We start from the raw sequence: 23,176 nt of genomic DNA, 5'->3' as shown, positions 1-23,176 counted from the left end.
TCTGACACTTAACCTTTTACTTTCTCTATTTTGAATACTGTGGGTGAGCAAGTATAGTTTAGATGAGATGAAGACTGTTTCCCTGCTACACAGACTCTGTGGAATTTCAACATCACACCAGCCTTGGTTACGTTGTAAAAAAAAAAAAAAGCGCAGGCAGCTATAGCATCGTGAAGGTCCCTAACTTTCCATGGTACAGGTAGATGTGAGTCGGTATCAGGTAACAGGTTTGGTGTGAAACAATCTGGAGGAGTCACTATTTGTATATTTATTGCCGCAACTGCCACTGTTTTTTTTGTTTTGTGTTTTTGTATGTCTTGGTGCATATATATATTTATCCACTGGAATGGGGTTTTTATTCTGAACATTTCAATTTTAAAGAAATAAAAAGCTCTAAATAAGAATAAATTCAGTAAACAAAGCAATCACTCAAGTTTAATAATTAGTTTTGATTGACTAGAATGCCACTTAAATTGGCACATTCCAAACATTCAAAACACTGTAAAATAATTTGAAACACAAAGACTAAATATAATTTATTAATAGTGTAAATGCAATGTAATTAGCCACAAGGTAAAACAAAGTATATTACATTTTTGTTACATATATCAATGGAATTATAAACAGATTTACATTCCGACTCTTGCTGCACTCTTAGACATCCTTGTGTTTTAAGGCTATAGACTTAAATGTGGAGTATGATGACATCACGCTCCTTAATATCAACAAATAAAAAATTAATAATGAGTCATTTATGTCACTGGTGAGAGTAAGGCGAGCTCTGTGTTCACCTGAAGAAGAAATTCATTTCATTGCATCGAGTGATGTTACCTAACGGATTCTACATGCTACATTTACACAAAAGAAAATGTAAAAGTGTTTCTGTTATTTGAGAATGTCACCTGTGTTTCTTGGCACTATTTAGAAAAGACCACAGGTTTGTTTGTTCTGATGCCATCAGTGTGGGACCTACTGCATAACTTTGCAAAAAAATTTACTGCAGTTTTCTAATAGTCATGATTATTTTGCAGTGATGTTTGAATTTATTGGTTTGTGTACCTTTTTGCTGCTAACATAAGCAGCAGAGTTTATAAAAATATGTTGGAAAAACAACTGTGTACAAGAAGAGTGGAGCAAAGCTACCATTGCCCTTAAATCTGTTTGCATGTTAATTGAAATATTCAGGTGAAAAAAGTCAGGGAAGGTCATCCACTTGGTGCGGGAGAGCAGTTGTTCTCGGACCTGCTTTGCCGCTAGACTTGTCTTTCCCCTTCATGAAAAAGGTAAGCAGCTCTCCTTTTCCCTTGACAAATATGGGCCCTCTTCGAATGAAGCGGAAGCCGTATTCCTTCAGGATGTCATAGCAGTCCTCCACCACCTGATGGCAAAACAGGACAGATATTTACATGAATGCTATTCTGAAAACCTAAAACTTTCAAACTTATAGAATGTTGCATCGGTTTATTCAGTTGTCACTATGCATGATTATGGGAGTTTATAAAACCGGAAAAAAACCTTATAAGTGTTTCCTTCAAAATGGTATTTAGCTTGTGATCACCCATACGTAAAGAAATATTTAAGGGTTTAGATTTAGCTTTACAGTTAAGATTGTTAATATTTGACATTTAGAAATGATGGTTTAAGGTTAGGGAAATGGTGGGTGGTAAAGGTAATTTGAAAATCAATTGTCCCATTCGACATTGAAAGATGTCTGTCTGTGTTTGAGCTACCTGGATGTTGCCCATCACTCCAGTTGACTCCATTCTACTGGCCACATTGACTGTGTTACCCCAGATGTCATAGTGAGGTTTACGGGCTCCAATTACTCCAGCCAGAACAGCTCCTTTATTCAAACCTGAAGGAATCGACATGAAAAGATCGTAACGTGTGCAAAGACTCAAAAAGAGAGGCACCTTCTTCCAGGTTCACTGACCGATCCGTAGCATGAAGTTGTTGAAGGATTGCTTGTTGAGGTTATCAAGAGTGACCTTCATGGCCAGGGCAAAATCTGCCAGCTCAGACAGGTGCTGCCAGCGTTCAGTGAGTGACTGGTCTTCTGGCTGTGGAACAACAGAATGCAACTTTGTTGTGTTAATATCACTTTGTGTGGCACAAATTAGAGTATGTAGATAAAAACAAGACAGGATCACACCTTACGGCTGCCATATCCATTGGTGTTGCTTTCGGGCGTTAGTCCAGAGGCAGCCATGTATGTGCTTCCTATCGTCTTGATCTTTGTGATACACCTGAACTCATCTCGGTCCAATAACTGGTGAGCAAAAGAGGTATTTGCTATTCTTAATTTAGGTGTTACAGAAACAACAATAAATCTATCCATCCATCCATTACTCCGTCTGTTGACTATTCCCCTTTATCATTGCATTGTTGCAGGGTACAAAAAACATTTTTAATATAGTTCTCTGATCACGTGGTTACATTCATGTGATCATGAATGTAACCATGATCGCAGGATCCATAACCTAATTATTTTAGGTTTTGGATAGTGCATCTCAAGACCCTTCTTTGTCCACGGTGAAAGGACTGCACAGCATAAATGATGTTTAAATATGTGGGATAGGGTGGGCCATAATCCAGGATAACTAAGTAAACACATACACGCTAATATTTGGTTAAGTATCTCACAACACATTCCAGAGAATCTGCCTGTAGCCATCTCCCAGGCTGCGAAATATTTAAATCTGGACAATTTGACCTCTCTTCTTAGCATAAACGGTAGAGGTCATTTGAATTGTTTGGCTTCATGGCATGGACTCGTTGCTTAAGCATGATCCATAACTGTTCCATATGGTTGAGGTCAGGGGTCAGTCAATAAGCTTAATGTTAATCCTGTGGTATTATTGTCCTGCTCAACACTCAGTTGCGTCCAAGTTTTATCCAGTTATTGGTTGATATAAGGTGAGGCTGTATAGTTTAAAGGTTCCCTAATTTCATTATTTTATATTACTAAGAAACATGTTAAATGCACCAGTACCATTGACAGCAAAATAAACCCTTGTCATGATGTCACTACCACCAGATTGCTTGACAATCCGCATATAATTTCGATGTGATCCGACTCTACTATTTATCCACAAAGCCTTTTCATTGTGGCTAAAGAGATTATGGCGTTAAATAGGAGCATTTTAGTCTGTATTTCTAATAAGTGATTGTCAAAAATCTGTGCAAAACATTTGCCAGGACCTTTTTTCATTGCTAAAAAGTATACGGTTTCTCTTGAACTTTATAAAACACATTTTAACAAGCTTTAGTGGGGCTGCATGCACAGTTTTGACCCTTTATGAAATAAGTAGAAATCCACTGTAAATTCAAACCTGTGCAAGTAAAAACTTTTTTACTGTTTGGTCATTGAACCCCTGGAAAAAAAAATAAAATAAAAAAAAATATGCAAACAGATCATTCGTGACCATTATGATAGGAGGCCACAACTCACACTGTCAAAATCTGAAATGATCTCATTGAGGATCCTGAGACACTCGATGCCTCCGTTGTTGATGCTCTCTTCGGTGTAGAAATCAGAAAAGTTTGGAATGGAGGCAAACATCACACCAATTTCATCGTAAGACTGACTGTACAGCTCCTGCAACAAAAATAATTACATTACAGTAAGTAGTGCTGACTTTTATGACAATGCATATTTTTTTTTATATTTCAGAAGATTAAATATGTAATTATGGAACAAACCACAAGATGGCACTGAAATGCAATGGATTGCATAGTAATAGGATCTAAGCTCTTTTATAACACATTGATTGCGTTTCAAAAGAATGGCAAAAAACCACAATGTAGGTAAAAACAAACATGTTATATTCCCAAATGGGTTGGGTGCACTGCAGGATGCATGCATTAAAAAAAAAAAAAAAAAACTTTCATTTATTTCTATTAAACTGATCTGTTAGTTTTGTTGTAAGCAAACCAACTCAGTTCCATCATGCCATTGATTCATTAGATTCTTACACACATTTACGCAAGGAACAATCTTCAACACATTCCGTGTAGCAGTTTGTCATAGTTATTCATTGTATTCCACTTTTTGTTTTTTCCATTGTTAGGCTAGTGATGAGTTTCACCTTGAGCAGCACTTTGATTGACTATTTTGTCATACTGTTGTTTTAAATGTGCTTTGGAAATAAACTTGAACTTGACTTGGCTTGATTTGTACCTCGTCTCTCATTTTAGTGCCCAGAAAGTGTTTGGCCACATGCTCTGGCAGCATGTTGGTCACCAGTGCCTCATTCCAGCGCCTCATCTCGAACACCCGCTCCTTCTGGTCATGAACCCCAATCTTCCACAAGAACAGCTTCCTGGACTGACGCTCCAGCTACACAAATGCAAGTTTGGTAGAAGGGAAGTCATAAAACAAGAATATTTTTGAAATCAGTAGTGAAAGTGTAGTCGAGTGATCCCCTAGTTTTACTCACATGGCGAGCAAAGACGTAAAAGCTTATCATCATGACGATAATCATCATTGTCATGAGATACTTTGATGGCACTATGGATGTTCTGAAAATACATGGAGAGGGCCAACATTAGAAATGACACATGCACACCCCACTAAAAATCCATAGCAACATGCAGGAACAGGCAAAAAAAAAAAAAAAAAAAAGTCTTGCATCAATATCCCCCTCTTCCTTACCTGTAGGAGGCAAACTGTATAAAATCATACAAGTCGTATATGTCACTCCAGCTGTAGATATTTACTGCTCCTGTTGCTGTGACAACTAACACCATGAGGCCCAGTTTGATCAGGTGGCTGACCTGAACCAGCATGGCGGTTGCGATGAGTGACATCACAGCCATGAAGCTGTAATACTTTGGATTTTCCGCACAGCCTCGGTCGCCAAGAGACTCCAGCATCGGGCCAAAGGTACTGTTAAAGAGCCTCAGTGAAGGCGGGACACAACTTAGCTGGAAAAATCAAAGATACGGAGAACATTGGCAACAGGAGTAACGGGTGTTAATTCATATAAAAAAATGTACTGAAAAACATTAAATCTTCTGACACTAATTACTTTATATTCTTTATGTTACAAACTAAAATACTGTCAGAAAGACATTAAATATATTTCAAAAAGCAATAAAAAAATTGAGCTGAAAAAAAAAAAAAACAAACTGTAGAAGTGGATTAAAAACTTCATTATAAGCTTTACTTGGGACATGATTTCACCACAAGTAGTTATGGGATAATGAGCTTATTTCCTTCCCCTGCGGAAAAGGTAATTACCGCCCTAGACCTTAGTCACTGGTATGTGTTTACATGCAAAGCCATTTTGGGTGTTATCCCAGCTGAGGCGACATACCTTTTAACAAATTAATGTGAAACTTACAATCTGCGATTACGTCAGTAATGCAACAACTGAACTAGATGAGAAAGTATTTAGGTTTTTGGCATCAAATGTATGAACTAAATAACAAATTTAGCTACTGTAAAATTGTTGGAATCCACCTCATTTGTGTGCAAGTGATTTTAATACAAACAATTCTTAATATGCTTCATCTTTTGCTGCTAAATGTAATGTATTTATGTTGCTGTCCTCTTGCCCAGCTGTCCTGATCTAAATGGGAATAACTCGAATAGATAAATGTTATAAATAGCTCTTATTTTTTATTCTTGCAAAAAGATCAAATCTGTGTATACATTCATGTCTCCCATTGCACTTTCCACTGGGTTGTCCTGCTTCTGAGAAGTTATTGAAAAATACATTCAACCCTTAAACTGTTTTTGCCCCAATTTGTAAAGTATAGGGTTTATTTTGTGGTGTTTAGGCTTCGAAATATTAATATTAATATTCCTGGTATTGCCCATTAGCAAATTCTAAATCAAGTTGCAACATTACATGCACACAGTTACATGTTTTGAGGAAATAAGAGGTTCATGATTTTAGGGGCTCTTTGAAGATGGGCTGTCATCCATGCCTGTCCACCAAGACACAAAAATGAAGGTTCATTCTTGCATCTACGTGACAAAACTCAGCAGTGTGTGTAGCAGGTTTCCCTGTGAGGCTGTGACAAATTAGGCAGCAGGCAGCGAGACAGACAGCTAATGGACTCCACTGGGAGCATGCAGTGAAAAGTGTAGCAGGCAGTGATAACCTGATGATGGGAAAGTGGAAACTCACTAATGGAAATCAGCACACACACACACACACACACACACACACACACAACACAACCGCTTGAAATGGTGACATTTTTCAGTTCTGAATAAATGGAGATAAAAGTGTACAACATAAAAACTGATTCATTCCTCTGATCGCAACAGTCAGCATTCATGGAGATTCTGCGTTTGTCAAGATGTCCTTCGGTCTTACCATGTCGGCTATTACGGCCATGGTTAGAACAAATATGGCTGCCATGGCCCACGTGTTCCGAGCCCAGCGTGTACGGTCGATCCACATTGAGAAGGAAACCAACCTCTTAGAGAACATCTGTAACAAGCAAACCATAAATAACACAAATCAAGAAATGGAAAAATTGAAAAGGGAATTTTCTGTCTTTACAGTAAAAAAAACAAACAAACAAACAAAAAAAAACAAAACAAAGAGGCTTGTGGTTAAGAATGATTAATAGATTAATGCTTAAGTTCTCACCCTAGGAAAGATTGCAGCTAGGGAGCAAACTGTGAGAATAAGCAACAACAGCTGGCCAACAGCGAGAGTCACGTAGTTCACAACCAACCTGGGTAAAGAACGCATGAAACTATTAAAATCACTACAAATAAATTGAGAATTAGATGCTTGCAACAACATTCAGCGACTAAACACCAACTCACAGCGGGTCAATAAACACTTCCATTGCTGTGATGAAAAAGAGCACAATGACACAGCAGCTGAAGGCCGCGCCACTTCTCTTCTCCTTCTCCGAGGAGTAGTGCTCCTCCAACTTTCCATCCACAAAGCGCAGTGAAACGGGGTTGATTTGATCCTTCATTCTGTTTCAAAACAACACAACTCAACACCGGATACTGGGAGGTAATGTATATAAAAAATGGCATCCGCATAGGGAGGAGAAACATGTCACATGTTTGCTTTAAAAGTTCACTAAATAATTGATGACGCAACTTACATTTGCTGAGATTCTCTGTCCAGAAGTTCCTGCTGCAGTCGTCTATTGATTGCTTGTTCGTCAGCCATTTTATTTCTCTGAGATTGTTTGCAAACAGAAATAAAATGTGCATATAAGGTTATCAAGTTACCTCATAGATTTTTTTTAAAATTATTTTAATGCCAAGGTCGCGTTCAGCATTAGCTTTGCAACAAAAAAGTAGACAACAAAAAACAGACATACAATTTTATCTACCTCCTGTTTAGGACTAGTCAGCATTGACTGAGGTGAGACTGTGTTCCCATTGGTTATCGTTGTATTGATCACCTGATTTGAATTTCTGCTGGTCAGTGCCCCAGGTGTCTGAGGTAAAAAAAACAACAAAAAAACAAAAAAGGGATATTTATTTATGACATTAAAACCAATTTTTGTTTATTTTCATCTTTACTACAGGCTAGCATCAATGTTCTTTTAAGCTAAAAATAACTTACGGTTCCATTGAGTCCATTTGCTTCCTGTTTGGGTTTGAGAACCAGGTAAGTGTCAATTCCTTTCTCCAGCAGGTACTCGCACCTCTCTCCCCCGTTTCCAGGCTCTACCTCGAATTCCCCATGCAGACTGTCCTTAGTGCTCTGGGAAATGTGCACTCTCCTGTGCAGCGTATAAAAGTTTTAAGACACAAGGAGTTAACTGCTAAGTGTAAGATCTTATTTTTATTTTCCTACCCAGGGATTCCTCCAGACTCCATCTTATTGGCCACAGTGACATCTGTTGACCAAACGTCAAACTGCCAGCGCTTCTGACCGAGGACGCCACCGAGCACAGTGCCTGTGTGAACACCCACGCGCATGTCCACGTCGGTTTTTGTCTTTTCGCGCACGTACCTGTTGAAATAGAGGAAGAATTATTTTCTACACCCATTTGACTGTTCCTCACCAAACTCCAATACTCTCATATTGAGAGCAGAACTCTGTACTTCATTTTTTGCTGTCAAATTTCCCCCCTGTTATATGATATCATTTTTACATTATCTCCATATCAGGGAAGCAGAGAACTATTTTCTTTTTCACTTTACATATTTTTCAAAGGAGGCACTACTTACGAAATAGCCTCCACCATTGAAAGGCCCATCATTATAGAGCAAACAGCATGGTCTTCCCTGAAGTCTGGCAGACCACAGATGCAGTAGTAACAGTCTCCAAGAATCTTAATTCTCAGTTGGTGATGTTGCTGCGGAACAACGAAAACATTTAATTTGCAAAAGTCTCTATAAAAAGAGATTGGACATAAAGAAGCAATTATTAATACAGGGACTGATTAAACTTGGCGTCTTAGGTTTGTGCAAATTCATAGAAGTTTCAGTGGGTTTTGTAGATTTTTTTGTGTAGACATATCTATTGAGAATGCACAACCAATGAAAAATTAAAATGAGTGTACAACAGTACATTCTATTCTGATCGAAAAACTGCAGCTACAAAAATCAACACACTGACATTTTCAAAAGTTAACCTTTCAATGACTGTACTCTGTTGACTGTGTGTTGGGTTTTTATTCAGCCATTCAGCCATTGCTATAAAAAGATCAAGGATGCCTATTTTAGGCTAATTTCACAGGTTTTTTATAGGATTTCAGTCTGGACACAAGATGGCGAAGAAGAAAGTGTGATTTTGTCGACTAAAAAATGCTTTATTTTTTGACATGCCTTCCATAAACCTGGTTGGCACATAATGGTTATCTTAACATTTTGTCAAGACAAAATAACAACAGAAACGTAAAAGAAGACACAAAGAATAAAATAACCTTGTGGCTAACAATTTGAATAACTTCAAGCATATCTATAAACAAAGATCTCAGAACAAAGGCACAAGTATTCTTACTGATCACTGCTTTTTTAGCTGTTGTGCAAGGTTGGAAAAATCAGTCCTTTGTAATAAAAGTAAAAAAAAAAAAAAAAAAAAAATTAAAGCAACAGATTTTGAGTTCTACTGTTTTGTGATCAAGATGTCTAGACAGTTTATGTGAATCTGTTATAACTGTCTTTACTATGGTATCTTCTAAAACCTGGTTATGCTAGTAAGACACTGGGCAGTATTATGCACAGAAGTCATGCACTTCAGAGGATGTTGTTTTACATTCTGGCTGCACATTTGTCTGCTTGCAAATATGCTTGTGTGAATATCAGTTTTGTATTAGTTTGATTATTTGCTTAATTTTCAATTTCCTAATCGAGACAATAACGTCTCCATTAAAGACTGAGAATCGGTGGCTTGTCTTTGTGGCTAGCAGAATCATATGAAATTTTCAACTCCGGAAAGCAGAAGTCATAGACTGCTAAATAAAAAGGACACCTTAAAAATACTTCAGTTGCATTTATTTTAAAAGCATTACTATTGATAAAGATGATTTTGCAACTGGTGATTGTTTTTCTATATTTAACAGTGCAAAGACAGACTTTTTTTGTTATTGTTTGAAGATTAAGATTGTTCTACTGCATACAAAGATTAATTTAAAACACAAGGCCGTAGGGTGCTAATACCTGTTTACAGCACTAAGCGAAACATGATTAAGGTAATCATTCATTGCTGATACTCACTGAGGCCAGTTTATCGAAGCGGGCAAACAGTTCGTTGAGCAGCTTCACCAGCTCTTGTGCACTACAGGCTGAGGATAACTGGGTGAAGCCCACGATGTCTGCAAAGAGTATACTGAAACCAAAAGGCATATACAGAGGAGAAACAACATGACCTCCAGCAAGCATCTTTCACTTACAAAAATCACAACTCTTGGGTAGCATTAAAGGTGATTTTGTGAGCCAGACCTGACGTTTTCATGGCGGTACATGTACATGGTGTTGAACTGCTGCTGCTGCTGGACCTCGTTCTGATTGGCCTGGTTCTTCATGCCCTGCAGCATCTCGTCTGCGATATGCTTCGGCAGGATGGAGAGCAACAGTTCCTCCTACATGGGTGGAAGGGAAAGGGAAAGGTTTGTGTTCAATTAACGTCAAACAGAAACAGACGTCTCTGAGTGCCCAACATGTAAAGCTATTAATCTGTGGTTCTGAAAATATTCTGGTCAGGTTGACATATTTCTTATCTCTTTTTTTTATCACTAAACATGTCACTTGAGATTTAGTTTGCAACTCTCTATTTTTTTAAACTACAAGGAAGACAACTGTTTTAAAGTTTAAATGTTTTTCAATTTGCTTCACAGATTTCAACATTCAAAAATGTTATTGAGATTTGATGTTACAGACCAACAAAACAGCACAATGTGTTGTACAGTTGTTAAGTGGAAGAGAAAAATAACACATGGTTTTCAAATAATTTTACAAATAAAAAAAAAAAAAATTGAAGTGTGATAAGCACTTGTATTCACTGGATTCTGACAAGGCCATTCTAACATATAAACGTGCTTTGGCATTTCTACATAAGTAGATGCAACAGAAACAAAACGCAACACTAAATGTAAAATTGTAAAACTGAATTAAAATAAATATTTGATAAGCTAATCAGCTTATATGGTATGTTGCCCAAGAGACACAAAGCATATCTGCATTTATTGCCCAACAGCTAAGATGACATTATTTTCACAAGTCCCTGATGACTGATCCACTGATGAAAACAACGGCCTGTCTAATCAACCTATTAGCCAGCAGCAGAGGAAAACACAGGGCAATTAAGGACGTTCTGTCATCATCTGATCCATTTGGGCGCAGGTTCATGGGAAAATGCATAAAGAGTGTCTCAATGACGTAAACAATTACACTGTATGTCGGATAAGGTCACAATATTTGGATGAATGATAGGTTACGATTAGGAGGGAAAGCAGTGGCTAAGGTTAGTTCAGATCTCCTGAAAGCCACGTTACCTGCTGGGTGCTCTGGTCCTCCAGAGTCAGTTTAACCTGCAGAGACTGACGAGCTTCCAAAAACGCTGTTCTGTACTTCCTGTCGGCCATGTAAAATGACATCACGCCCACCGTGGCAGCACACAGGTACAGCATCACATTGGCCAGCAGCTGAAGAAAAAGAGGAAATCTCATATTTTTCTTCCTGTAGTTAGGTGCTCTCCACCCTTTGTCTGTAATAATATGATAATTTGCTGCTTTCAGCTGAATATTGACGGAGTCCTAAACGTGAGAGTCATATATTTTGTTGATGAATGATAAATGCAGAATGTGTACCAGGGTGTATTACAGTTTTGATCAATGAAATATTATAAATAACAAATAAGCACAGAGTCATGCAACATCTAAACTGTTGTGAAATTTTACTTCTCTCTTGCCGCAGTTTGACTGTGACCTTTCGTAACACCTGCATTTCTTTACCTGTCTCACCAGCATGGGCCCCTGGAGATTATCCCCAAACCTTTGAGCCACAGTGACCCCCAGAGTCAGGGTGTGTATCCCACAGGAGAGCGTTGCGAGGATGACGAGGGGCAGCAGATTCAGCGGTAAGGTCAGAAAGCTGGAGAAGCTGAAGAAAGCCTGCCAGCCCACAGAGTCGCTTGCATCAGAGAATCGCTCGTAGTTCAGTCCCATGTAACACAAGACATGGATGGTGACCATCAGCCACAGCACATATGGCGCCGCTCCTCGTGCCACGGGGGATGTAGGGAGTTTTTGGAACCAGCAGAGCAGGTAGAGAACTACATCCGCTGCCAGCCCCACAGCGGCGACCACCACCATGGCCAGTTTGTCCCCGGTGTACACCACCGCACACATAATGATAATGAAGCTGTTGAAGAGGGCTGCAAATAACACCAAGACCAGCAGGTTCTCTTCTCTCTGCCGACGAAAGTAGTTCTGGTACAGCCTCTCCAAGGACTCGGGGGTAAAGGTAAGTCGCACTGACCAGGGCAGGCAGCGGCAGCAGCCGGACTGGAGGACAGCCACATCCCGGGTATGGCTGGGATCACTGGGAGCCGGTCCTGAATACTCTGCAGAGCACTCGGTGGACTGCTCTGCGTTTGTTGTATTGACACGGTCCACAAACATGCTGCTCATTTAAAGGTACTCCATTGGGTTTCTCTGACGGTATTCCCAAACGTATGGTAAAATCCTCTGAAAAGATGCAAACGTTTCAATCAAATGTATATATAAAAAAAAGAAATCAGTCCCTGGGTGAATATAAATGGATCATAAAAGGTTCTTACCTTGTATGACATTTAGGATCATTTGCTCATTCTTGTTCTTCCCAAACTAAAACTTCATAGTGAAAATATGGCCTGCAGTATCCAAATCCTGTTGAATTTGCAGTAGAAAGGAGCCATGTGCAGCTACCCTCTTGAAAGTAATGCATGTTCAAAACGGGTAAACAGCATCACAAGGTTGTGTCTAAAAACCAGAATCACTTCTCTGATGCTCTTCTGTGCTCTGGTAAGTCCTCTGTTATCTCCCACCCCCAACATCTCCCACTGGTAAACAGCTAATCCTCTGTTACTGTTGTTAAGATGACACTAAAATCTCACAGTCATGTCTTGGGAAATGTGATGTGCGCAGAAGTGAGAAAAAGACAGACGAGGGGGTCTCATTAAGGCATATGACAAAAAAAAGTGTTTTTATTAATTCTCCATCATTTTACAGAAAAATAATTTAAGTCCTGAAAAGGACACAAATACCAATGTTTCCTGGTGGACAAAACTATATGGTTCTTATGACACACAAATACTAAATATCTACACAAAACAAAAAAAAAAATATTATCATTCCTCTTTGTTAGAAAAATACTGGCAGCAGCAAAATGCTGGAGTTTGATTCCAGTCGTAGAAACAGATGTAAACTCAGTCGTCATTCAGTCTCTGTGTGTGTTGGTTGTTGATGGTGATTTTCCTAGCATACCACTGAGAGCGCTTCCCAAAGCCAACGCTATAGCCACCAGAACTCCTACGGTCCCCAGCGTCCCCAGAGCTGCCGTGCCTAATGCTGCGGCCCCCAGAGCCCCGGCTCCAATAGGCGCCGCTGCTGCGGTGACCGTCTCCATGCCGATTCCTTTAATTAGCTCCGTCCCTGTGAGAGGCCCCTGCTGTAGATTCACCTTAGTGTGGAACGGACTCTTTGGAGCACCCAAGACGAATGCCCCCACTGCAGTGATTGTCACCGTTATCAGCTCAGAGGTTGTCAGCAGCGTTGATGTCAGTCCTGGAACCTCGAGGGCTACAAGTACACCCAAGATAACGGAACCTAAAAGTACCAATGTTGAATTCCTAGACCCAAATGTTTGCTTGGCTGAAACACTCGCAGCACCCAGTGACACTCCTGCAGCTGTAGTTGCTCCTAAAGCTGCTCCGGAGCAGCTTCTCAGTCCTAGAGCAGGGGTCAAAAGTACAACTCTCAGGGCTATTGATGTTATTACCACAGCTCCCACACAAACCTTTCCAGCCACCTCTGGCCCCAGTCCAACCATGGCCACAGTTCCCAGGCCAGCCCCCAACAGTCCCACAGACAGAAATCCCACCCAAAGAACAGACTGTAGAATTAAAATCACTTGTGTTTTTGTGCCTTCTTCTGCCCCACCTGAACCCAAACCAACAAAAAACCCCAAAACTGCCACAAAAACAGAGTAGAAGAAGATCCTCTCCAACAATTTGCACCTGGTTTTAGATCCTGGTTTTGGTGGCGACCTTGCTTTTAGAGCTCGTCGTAGAGCAAAGAGAACGATGATGGTCAGTCCCATACAGAAGAACCCAAGTATGGCACCCAATCGTCCAAACATAACACTGGTGTACAGAGTGGTGAAGATGATTAACAGAGCTGTTGTCATGTCATTGATGTTGGAGTACGAGTACACGATAAGAACCAGAGTGCCCTGAACCATGATGTAGATCCAAGGCGGTATGATGCCCTCCAACCCTCCGGTGACGACTGCACCCAATGCGACTGATGACCCGGACATGGCTCCAATCAACCACGGCAGGGTCACTCCTGCTTTATTGAGCAGCTTCAGCACCATGGCACTGAGGAGGAAACCCAGTCCAAGAGAAAGGAGTGCTGATGTAAACACGAGGCATGCTGCCACGACCGCTACACCAGTTGAACCAGCACGTCCAGCAGCTCGAGTGGCAGCATTCAGCAGAGTGACGTCTTCAGTCAGAGAGGGCTTGACTGCGTATGAGGCAGCTTGTCCGAACACAAAACCAGCTGCTGCACTTCCGAGGAGGGTCTTCACCACACGGAAGGCACCTAAAAACACAATTCAATTATTTTATGCTATTCAAACTACCATTTACTTTCTACATTAAAATGTATATGCTATTCAGTACTGCTTTATGGAAAAGGTATAAAATTATTACCCTTAAAACAACCTCCTCAATAGATCTGTTCACAATATTTTTTTTTTATTTTTGTTGATGAATTTCAATAAATAAATAAATAAATAAATAAATAAAGCAGAGTCCCAACTGCTCCAGTAAAAAATTTACTCACTGGTTCACCAGAAGATGTATAAACATTTTTAGATTCTTCATTAAGTGGTTTAAATATCATTTTCATTCGAATCAGATCTATTTACAGGCAAAGGTCCCAGATAACAAAGGAAATTGTTTTTTGTTATTTTTTTCATTTGAACAGGTTTTACTAAAATTGATATTTATTCATGGCAAAAATGGTTTTGTGTCAATAACAGAAAGATAAAAATGCATGAATGATATTTTAATGTGATTGTTATCTGATTAATGAAAATCCTCAAGTATCTAATAATGGCGTTATGTAGGAGAGCTTTTAATATGCAGTGTTTTGAAAAAAGTATTTTTGGGGGAAAAAAGTCTTTGACATCCATCAGTTTGGAAATGGGACAATAAGCAAATCATCATGAGAGGCATTGCCCACAAATGGGGAAAAAACATTACGCAGTGGTGAGTCTTCCCAGCAAGCCCACCGAAATTAGTCCAAAAACACCATTGGCAGCTCATCCAGATTTGTCCCAGAACCCAGAAAAACATCATTGGTCTGGATAAGCTTTGGCCCTTAATGAATGAAATCACTTAAGTTTTTATTTTTATAGGCTATTTTTGTCTGAAATAAATATTTTTTTTACAATTATATTCCACAGGGCATTAATTATTTTTCGAAACTGGTATAACTTTTTAACCAAACTGAAAATCTAGTCTTAATTTGTTTGTGAATCAAAATTGAAAGTTCAGGACATTTGGATTGACTCTGGAATTTCATATCTTTATTTTAGAATTGACTTGATATTTGATCGTAAAGATTTAAACCTTACTTTTCAAAACAAAGCCACTCATCTGACTCTGTGGTAGAGTTGGTAAGCAACTGATGTGAAGTATTTGCAACTATTTCGCATACAACATATTCAACTAAAACTGATAATCTATAATCAATAACCCATTAAGAATGCTTACAAAGGACTTTGTTCCAAAGTATGACAGTCCTTCCATATTTCTTGTATTATCTCCCAGCTTCAATTTTGTTCAAATCTGTTCCTGTTACTTTAAGATGAAAGTAGAATATGTGTGAATGATTCCACGCTGAAACCTAAAACCAGGAAGTCTGTCTGCCGTACAAAAGAAAAGCAAGCATTTCAGTGGAGCATATCAGTACAGCTGCTGCTCTGCAACTAACACGCCACCAAACAGATCTCATATTCAGCTTTCACTGCGTCTGAGGTTGTGTGTGAAGTTCAGGACAGCGTTATCATCTTACCCAGGCTTGTTTCTGCCATTTCTCCCTGAGCGGTGTGCACCTCACTGACATTACAAGCTCTTCCTGTTCATGGTTAGACGTCAGACGATCTTACGGTGAGAAGAGCCAATCAGATAAAAGATACCAGCTCCTGCGTCTTTACCATGTGACCCCCTCACTGTTGCCCACATTTATATGAATGAACACAATAAACTATTTTCTTTATTAATATAAAATAATGTGCTTAGAAAGGTTTATTCATGATGTTGAGCATCATTACAGTAAGATAAATAATAATTTCAAAATCCAATAAATAAAGTTTGAACTACCACGGCGCGCGTCAGGCAACAATCCCAGTCGGTCATTTCCATACCCTAAATTTTAATTACATTTATAACATACACTTGCTAAAACAATTTTATTGGCTAAATTTTCGTGAACGAATAAACAAATATTCGTAAATAGCTCATGTATTAGTGCGCCCCCTGTTGGACAGGCTCAAAATAATTAAATAATTGTTTGACAATAATAGAGAACAAGCATGATAAAACCAACAATGTGATTTGATTCCTCATTTTTCACACAGTTTGATTTTGAGTTGCACTAAAATAACAAAATCTTGTCACCTAATGCAAACATGAAACATTGCCTCAAAAGGCAATAATTTACGCAGGTTAGGTGTCTTGATACGGAGTTTGATATAAATAAATTGTTAGTGACTTCTACCTTGAAACTATTTCCCATCGTTTTCTCTCTCTAGCCATACTAAAAAGTTATGAGGAAACGATTGTCGTTTCATAGTATTATAGCAGAGTTTACATTATTATGTACGAATTTTGTTTTAGATTAGGAGAATGTTGATTTTGGTTTTCACAAGTATTAAAAAACCCCAACAAAACAAAACAAGTAAGCAAGCAAAAATAACAACAAAAAAACTAAGGAAAATTAATTATGTTGCTGTTATGTATAAAATACATCTGATCCCATTTTATATTATTTCATTCCTAAATGTAAATACAATAAGAAGAATAATTTTTTTAATGCTTTTTAAATTTGATCCGAAAAATTATATGAATTAAAATGATCTATTTTACTTCAAAGACCGCTTTACAAAGCTTGTTTCATTTCAATTTGTTTTAATAAACATTAATAAGCAACATCCAGTCTTCCTTGTTCTAATTTCCGGTGTATGGTCACCTGACAGCAGAAGTCACGTGAGTACCACTTCCGTGTTTACAGGAGCGACTCCGAATAACTGATGTTTCTGTGCCTCGCCTTTTTAAAACACTTAACTTCTGAGCAAGGTGAAGACTAAAGCAGAAACCAATATAAGAATAATATCGACAGCGGCTTTGGCTCTACAGTAAGTTTACAGTTTTACTTTCATTCTTAAGAATTACTTAAAAAGTTGTTATAAGGAGAATGTATGTCTATTTTTATCCACATTACTTCCCAAAATATTACTCATTAAAAAAAAATAAGTGCAGCTATTGCGCAGTGTTGTTTTTGCCACAGCATTTAGACTTACACTACAAAATCCAAAGTTTTTGATGGTCAAATGACAGCTAAACACATCACAATGAACATTGTCACTCAGCAGGTTGGTGTTGCTTGCTGCTCCCAGTCAGCTGAGACTCACGAGGTTTAAGGTGTCTGTCAAGATTAAACACACCTAGAAAATATCATAACACATTCGATGTGTAAATAGCTGCTTGGTGTTGATGTAATCCAGCACATTGCATGTAGTGTTCTTGCAAAATTGTTTAAACCTCTTATGTTCATGAAATGGTCCGATGCTTGTTTTTTTATAGTCTGTGTACATTAATTGTGATTTATGATGCAAAACACTTTGTGGCTTTGTCTGTGAAGAGTGCTTTATAAATAAACTTAGTGTAATTTATTAAAATTTCATGTACAAAAACTAGTTGGTTGTGAATAATCTGATAAATGTGGGATTAAATCTTGATAGTATTCTGATATTAATTACATTTGTTATGACTAGGGCAGATCAAAACTAAACTTTCACAAAAGTACATGAAGACACCGTATATATTTGAAGGCTGCACATCACCCTTAAACACTCCATCCTCAATGTGAAATATGGTGGTGGCAGCATCATGTCGTAGGACTACTTTCTCTTCAATTGGGATTGGCAAGTGGTCAGACTTGATGGGGTGGTGGATGGGATATAATATAGGGCAATCATTGAAGAAAACATGTTACAGACTGCTAAAGACCTGAGACAGAGAGGAAGGTTAACCTTTCAGCAGGACAACAGTTCTTAACATTCACCCAATGAAATGGTTTAGATCAAAGCAAATCAATATGCTGGAGTTGCCCTAAAACCAACTGAGAATCTTTGACTCCTAATCTAAATGAGCCTGAGCTGTTTTCTAAGCATAAATGAAAAAAAAAAAAAAAAAAAAAAAAACTTCCCAAGAGGTGATAAACCAGTAGAGACAAAACCCAAACATATAGCAGCTGCAATTGCAGCAAAAGGTGCAAGCTCAGCTTTTTATTAGTGGAAAATGTTGATTACCATGCATTTTTCCCCTGTACTTTGGTCTATCATATAAAAACCTAATGACAGTTTGCAGCTGAAGCCTAACAAAAGTGCAAAAAGGATTTTATGCATGTTATAGTTTTCTATTCTTATGGTTTTCTGTTTTTCTTTCATTCATTCTATATAATCAGATTTTCCTTTTTTTCCACTTCAGGAATGCATTTCGCTGTGCTCATTTTTGCCTCTGTGGCCACCATGACCACCTTCGCCCTTGACAATGGACTGATGAGAACGCCTCCAATGGGCTGGTTGGCATGGGAACGATTCCGCTGTGACATTGACTGCACAAACGACCCAAAGAACTGCATCAGGCAAGCAGGCTTTTCATAAATGAGCACGCCTAAAATAACGTTAGATAATAACCTTAGAACATTTCTTGACACAGAAGCAGCAGTCAAGCAATGTTCAATAAACAGAAATGTGTGTCTTCTAATAGTAATAGTGGATGGAAACTTTATTCAAATGCAGCATAAATTCATTAGATGTTTACAAACCGTACATCTTGTTTGGGTCAGTGCTGAATGTTGCTGTCCTTCCTCCCTCCAGTGAGAATCTGTTTATAGACATGGCGGACAGACTCTACGAGGACGGCTGGAAGGAACTGGGCTACGTCTACGTGAACATAGATGACTGCTGGGCGTCCATGGACAGAGACAAAGATGGACGGCTGCAGGCTGACCCTAATAGGTATAGTTTGGACACATTCAGACAGGCGCGCTCTTTTATAAAAACATTATCATATCCAGGCCAATAAAACAGAAGTGGTGGCAGTGCAACCAGTTTCACAATCACAGCAAAGTGCATTTGTCTGTAGCTTTCCTGCAGGTATCTTCAAATCAGAGTCAGTAGAAGTGTGATTAAAAACAATAACCTTTGAGATCTGTGGAAAGCTGTGATAAGTGCCTAACCTACTTTTTAACAAATGAGAACATATTGCTCTCTTATGACTGTGTGATCATGACTTTAGCAACTAGCATTGTTGGTAACATGGAAAAACCTGCACTTGTTCAACAGTTTCAGCAGGTAATGTTTAATTTCCTATGTTAAAATCAGGTTTCCAGGGGGAATCAATAAGCTGGCGCGCTACATGCATGACAGAGGTCTGAAACTGGGCATCTATGGGGACATGGGCACCCACACCTGTGGGGGGTACCCCGGGACGACGGTGGATAAGATTGATATAGATGCTCAGACATTCGCTGACTGGGAGGTGGACATGCTTAAATTAGACGGCTGTTACTCCAATGCTGTCGAGCAGGAGCTGGGTAAGAAAGCATGAGTCATTAGTTTAATGGTATGAATTCGGAGGTGATTCACCATCTGATATTAATTGACTCTTTTTGCTTTTCCTGGCAGGTTATCCTCTGATGTCAAAGGCTTTAAACGCAACGGGCCGCCCCATTGGCTACTCCTGCAGCTGGCCTGCTTACCAGGGTGGACTTCCACCAAAGGTGTTTAACACTGGCAAATGTTTCGAACACCGTGTTCTAGTAAAATCAGGAAAAGTTTTATAGCTATATCCCTGCTTTAGACGTGTCTCTTTTCTTTGGCCTTTGAGACAATCTGAGCTGTTGACTTTGTTGTCCTGTATTCTGTTATTTTTACTATTACTTGTATATACTATTGCGATTATTAATTTACCAATTGATCATATTTGTCTTACGTGATTGTGTACAGCACTTTGGTCCTGTGGGTGCATAACTTGCTCTATAAATATCATTGGTATGAAACGGTACGGTGGTTTAATAATGTGAATGCTATTGATGTCTCAGGTGAATTACACTCAACTCGGGCAGATCTGCAACCTCTGGCGTAACTATGGCGACATCCAGGACTCTTGGAGCAGTGTGCTGAGTATTGCTGATTGGTTTTTTGAAAACCAGGATATCCTGGCACCTGCAGCCGGACCTGGAAGATGGAACGACCCTGACATGGTTTGTCCCACCGGCCTAATAAACTTTACTGTTTTCCGATTATTTTTCCATCCATTGTTACTTTGTGGGTTACTCAGTGCCTTGTTACATATTTAGTTAGTTTCTTAGTTATATACTAGTCACTTTTCTACTTAGTTACTCATAATTTACTTAGTTACATTCTTATTTCTTACAAGCTTAGTTAGAAAGAAACCTAGCTGCTTCTTTGGTATTATTATTATTATTTTTTTTTACTTTCTCAATCCAAACATACTTAGTGAGTGATTGTTAATTTGTTACTTATATCTAAACTTACCTACTTAAGTATTACTTACTGAATGACTTGGTTACTTATTTCCCTGATTACTTAGTTACTTAATTAACAAGTTCTTTGGGAAGTTACTTCCAGACTTTGGTTTTTGTTATTTTAGTATTTAAAGCTTAACTACAGTGGGAATAGCCACATTAAACATATTTTCATATTTCCAGCTTTTGTATTTATACTTCAAACTTTGAGTAAAGAGCCATGGGAACACTTGAAAGCTGGAGTCCAGAAACGTGTTGTTCACTGAAATGTCTAGGAACTCAGTGTGTCTATTTATGATGCGGTCAGGCTCATAATGACAGGTAGGCACGTAGTGGTTGTCAAAAAGGTCTGAATTCCTACTAATAAATGTAATCCCTCTTAATTGTGTGATCATTTTCTTGCTCCCACCAGCTGGTTATCGGAGATTTTGGTCTCAGTATGGAGCAGTCTCGTTCTCAAATGGCTTTGTGGGCAATCATGGCGGCTCCCCTGTTCATGTCCAACGACCTTCGCACAATCAGCAGCGGAGCCCGGAGCATCCTTCAAAACAAGATGATCATCAGCATCAACCAGGACCCCCTGGGTATCCAGGGGAGACGCATTCTCAAGGTGTGGATTGGTGCTGCTGTTTTTGCCGTTGTATGTGAGGAGAAGAAGACGGATATGGCAGTGAAATGCGTTTTCTCGTCTCATTGTTGTCAATGAAATTGCTTTCCGTCTTCCAGGAGAAGTCCGGCATCGAGGTGTTCTGGCGCCCCCTGTCAAACAACGCCAGCGCTTTAGTATTCTTCAGCCGCCGTAACGACATGCCCTATCGCTACCAAACCTCCTTGAGCAAACTCAACTACACCACTGGCAGCTACAAGGTAGGTCTCAGAGATTTAGTTTTTCACCGTTTAATAGTACGAGGCTGTCACTCAGGCTTTAACAGGATTTTTTTTTTTTTTTTTTTTTTTAATGTGGAGGTTTTCTTCAAAGAATCACTTCTGTTTTCTGTTTGTTTTTGTGTTTTTTCCCAAGGTGACTGACGTCTACACTGATCAGACTGATGTGCTGAAAGACTCCACTGAGTTTGTGGTTTCAGTGAACCCAACAGGTGTGGTCATGTGGTATGTCTCAGCGCCCGGCAAACTGCAGTACCATCCGTTTATCAGAGGGAACAAACTCCACAGACAGACCTATGATACAAAGCAAAACAACTTCCTTTGAGATTTTATTATCTCTTGGTATCTTTAGGGGTTTGGCCTCGGTGTCGTTGTCCCTGCTCGGTCTGTTTTGCTGCAATCACACATGATCTTTCTGAATGAGTTTGTTTCTCTACCTCAGAACGATTCAGGTTTAATTTTAACTTTTTTTTTTTAATTTTTTTTTATAAAATATCAACTTTTAAAATAACAAATCGGGTTTGGTTTATAAGGTATTCTTAAAACACAAGAGATTATATTCTAGGTAGTGATTTTATTATCTCACATAAAATGCTTTTAAAAGCAGAATTACGATTTGTCTAGTTTTTTATTTTTTTCTCAGCAAATCGTCTTTCTCAAGGAACTAAAGCACTGGGAATCATGGGTACCATATGCAATTACCACCATTGTTTTTCTTTAGAATTATATTTAGATATTTGTCAATAACGTTTTGCCAAAACTGTTAAATTTTCTAAATCTTTTTGGAATAAAAATAAATTTTATAAGAAGTGCTTCTTTGACTTATTGTTTTGGGTTTTTTTCTCATCAAGAAGTCTCAGGAATAGGAATCCAAAGCACTTATTTTACTGCTGTTAGATTTTCTCTGAAATTCAGTAAACTGTAAAATGTTTTAGTGTACTTCTGAAATGTTAACCAGGTGAAGATATCAAATGTAGCTTAAGCTTAACTAAATCAAAGCAAACTTAAAGAAAATCTTTGTAAAGGATTCACAACTAGTTAAAACACGTGGATCCCGTGGATATGGTGCTCTGCATATTTAAAATGAAAATAGGTATATTTTCATAGCATACCCTTTAAAATAGGTGTGCTTAATACCTATTTCAGTAGGTATTAAGCATAATGCCTATTGTGCTGATTTCTTTCTCAATGGAAGAAAATGCTTCTGATCTTGTAAACATACTCCTTAGTCAATACAAATGAAGGATACAGAACATTGTTGTGAAATATTCAACACAATCATTACATGGCAGAGAGTCCTGGTGGTCCTCCAGTGTTGTGGTTGGCCTCTTTGCTGGCCTCCCGGTTAGTTTATTGTGTTTTCATTAGGCTTGGTAAATTATCAAGGTTTTATAATGTCAAAGTTGTCTCACATTCATTTTTTCCTATTTCATTTCATAAACACTTGAGTTTTAAAGCCCCTCTTGCAAGAGCGTCCAGGCCAAGACAGCAGCACAGAAACGGTTTTTATACACAATTTGTAAGATAGAAAAAAAAAGCATTTAATAAAAATAAGCACATGTTTTAAAAGCAGCGATAATAATATGTACTCACTTCCAAATCCTTGAATTCTTTTAAACGTGTTCAGACACAACGGCCTCTGGAGACACGCTTCATACTTTCCGTCTCCATCTTTTCATCACGTAATAATGTCTGTCTTCACTTCGCCAGAGTACACATGTAATCCTGTGAAAGTATTTCTCCTGACTTGCTGCCTCCGAACAGTGAGAACATTTTGATCCTCTAACCTTTCTGCAAACTATGGCGT

At 38.7% G+C, this 23,176-nt stretch overlaps 3 protein-coding genes across 3 annotated transcripts; 1 reads left to right on the top strand and 2 right to left on the bottom strand.

The window, feature by feature from the left end:
- Positions 1-510: 510 nt before the first annotated feature.
- adcy3b (adenylate cyclase 3b) lies at positions 511-12,480 on the bottom strand. Its single transcript, XM_014992086.2, has 20 exons — positions 11,392-12,480; positions 10,933-11,082; positions 9,881-10,020; positions 9,656-9,767; positions 8,165-8,292; positions 7,788-7,946; positions 7,554-7,713; positions 7,318-7,425; positions 7,084-7,160; positions 6,791-6,949; positions 6,609-6,696; positions 6,330-6,446; positions 4,655-4,926; positions 4,440-4,521; positions 4,181-4,339; positions 3,452-3,598; positions 2,153-2,269; positions 1,934-2,060; positions 1,731-1,855; positions 511-1,378 (listed from the first exon to the last, which is right to left on the bottom strand). Exons 1-20 carry the CDS (start codon positions 12,067-12,069, stop codon positions 1,196-1,198), a joined length of 3,288 nt encoding a protein of 1,095 aa, XP_014847572.2. The 5' UTR covers positions 12,070-12,480; the 3' UTR covers positions 511-1,195.
- A 115-nt stretch (positions 12,481-12,595) lies between these two features.
- On the bottom strand, positions 12,596-15,831 carry LOC148153035 (uncharacterized). The gene is made up of 2 exons (XM_088002051.1): positions 15,724-15,831; positions 12,596-14,244 (listed from the first exon to the last, which is right to left on the bottom strand). The coding sequence occupies exons 1-2, from the start codon at positions 15,740-15,742 to the stop codon at positions 12,857-12,859; spliced, it is 1,407 nt and encodes a 468-aa protein (XP_087858177.1). The 5' UTR covers positions 15,743-15,831; the 3' UTR covers positions 12,596-12,856.
- A 1,076-nt stretch (positions 15,832-16,907) lies between these two features.
- naga (N-acetylgalactosaminidase, alpha) lies at positions 16,908-22,178 on the top strand. Its single transcript, XM_014992088.2, has 9 exons — positions 16,908-17,065; positions 18,420-18,576; positions 18,812-18,952; positions 19,319-19,530; positions 19,622-19,716; positions 20,038-20,199; positions 20,897-21,094; positions 21,211-21,351; positions 21,506-22,178. Exons 2-9 carry the CDS (start codon positions 18,422-18,424, stop codon positions 21,692-21,694), a joined length of 1,293 nt encoding a protein of 430 aa, XP_014847574.1. The 5' UTR covers positions 16,908-17,065; positions 18,420-18,421; the 3' UTR covers positions 21,695-22,178.
- The last annotated feature ends 998 nt before the right edge of the window (positions 22,179-23,176 follow it).

The sequence above is a fragment of the Poecilia mexicana genome, unplaced genomic scaffold, assembly GCF_051168715.1.
Source record: "Poecilia mexicana isolate PSO_F unplaced genomic scaffold, ASM5116871v1 scaffold_21, whole genome shotgun sequence".
Classification (NCBI taxonomy): domain Eukaryota; kingdom Metazoa; phylum Chordata; class Actinopteri; order Cyprinodontiformes; family Poeciliidae; genus Poecilia; species Poecilia mexicana.
This window is presented reverse-complemented; position numbering and strand designations above follow the sequence as displayed.